The sequence below is a fragment of the Dipodomys ordii genome, unplaced genomic scaffold, assembly GCF_000151885.1.
Source record: "Dipodomys ordii isolate 6190 unplaced genomic scaffold, Dord_2.0 Scaffold22, whole genome shotgun sequence".
In the NCBI taxonomy this organism is placed as follows: domain Eukaryota; kingdom Metazoa; phylum Chordata; class Mammalia; order Rodentia; family Heteromyidae; genus Dipodomys; species Dipodomys ordii.
This window is the reverse complement of record NW_012267238.1, coordinates 1,220,817-1,222,123: the sequence shown is the minus strand read 5'-3', so window position 1 is coordinate 1,222,123 and position 1,307 is coordinate 1,220,817. Positions and strand designations below refer to the sequence as shown.

Here is a 1,307-nt window from a genome sequence, read left to right as displayed (position 1 = left end):
ATCATTCAGGCTGATGCTGCCCTCCATGAGCCCATGTACCTCTTCCTGGCCATGTTGGCAGCCATTGATTTAGTTCTCTCTTCTACCACACTGCCCAAAATGCTTGCTATTTTTTGGTTCAGAGACCGGGAAATCAACTTCTATGCCTGTCTCATCCAGATGTTTTTTCTCCATTCCTTTTCTATCATGGAGTCAGCAATGCTGCTGGCCATGGCCTTTGACCGCTATGTGGCCATCTGCAAACCACTCCACTACGCCACCATCCTGACCAAGTCCCTTATCGTCAAGATCGGCCTGGCCGCCATGACTCGAGCTGTGACACTCATGACTCCACTCCCTTTTCTGCTCAGACGCTTCCACTACTGTCGAGGCTCAGCGATTGCCCACTGCTACTGTGAACACATGGCAGTGGTAAGGCTGGCCTGTGGGGACACGCGCTTCAACAATATCTATGGCATTGCTGTGGCCATGTTCATTGTGGTGTTGGATCTGCTGTTTGTGATCTTGTCTTACATCTTCATCCTTCGTGCTGTTCTACAGCTGGCTTCTCAGGAAGCCCGCTACAAGGCCTTTGGGACCTGTGTGTCTCACATTGGGGCCATTTTATCCTTCTACACACCCGTAGTCATCTCGTCGGTCATGCACCGTGTTGCTCGCACGGCTGCCCCGCACGTGCACATATTGCTTGCTAATTTCTACCTGCTGTTCCCGCCCATGGTCAATCCCATCATTTATGGTGCCAAAACTAAGCAGATTCGTGAACGAGTCTTAGGATTATTTCTGAGAAAGAATGCAAAAGGAGAGTGAGGAGAAGCGGAGTAGTAGTGTGTCTCTGCACTTGCACTGCTGACTTGGCTGACCACTCAGTCTTTTTTTTTTTTTAATATGGAATACTTCACAAATTTGCCTGTCATTCTTGTACAGGGGCCCTGCTAATCGCTGTGTATTGTTCCAATTTTAGTATATGTGCTGCTGAAGCGAGCATCGCCCCTCAGTCTTTTCTTCTTTCCTTCAGTAACCTGACATCATGACCCACTTTTCTCTTGATGATTTCAGAGAGATGCAAAAGGGCCCTCAAGTTCATTTGCATATGAGAAGTCTGTGAATCTGACTTTTTATCCCTAGTTATTGGGTATTTGGTGATTTATTGATCATAGGAGGTGAACAACAATGGTACATCAATGTAGGAATCCTTCATCATTGCAGGTATAGTCTAGCTTCTGACTGAGTTCTCCCAGTGTTGGAAGGTTTATAATATTCTAATGTGTAGATTCCAAGTGAGATAGCTTTGTGTATTAGCTAGTTAT

At 46.4% G+C, this 1,307-nt stretch overlaps 1 protein-coding gene across 1 annotated transcript; it reads left to right on the top strand.

Annotated features, from left to right (window-relative positions):
• LOC105983921 (olfactory receptor 52K1-like) lies at window positions 1–807 on the top strand (the record flags this gene model as incomplete). Its single annotated transcript, XM_013013953.1, has 1 exon — window positions 1–807. A coding segment is annotated over one exon (807 nt), but the record flags the coding sequence as incomplete, so codon positions are not given.
• Between the last annotated feature and the right edge of the window lie 500 nt (window positions 808–1,307).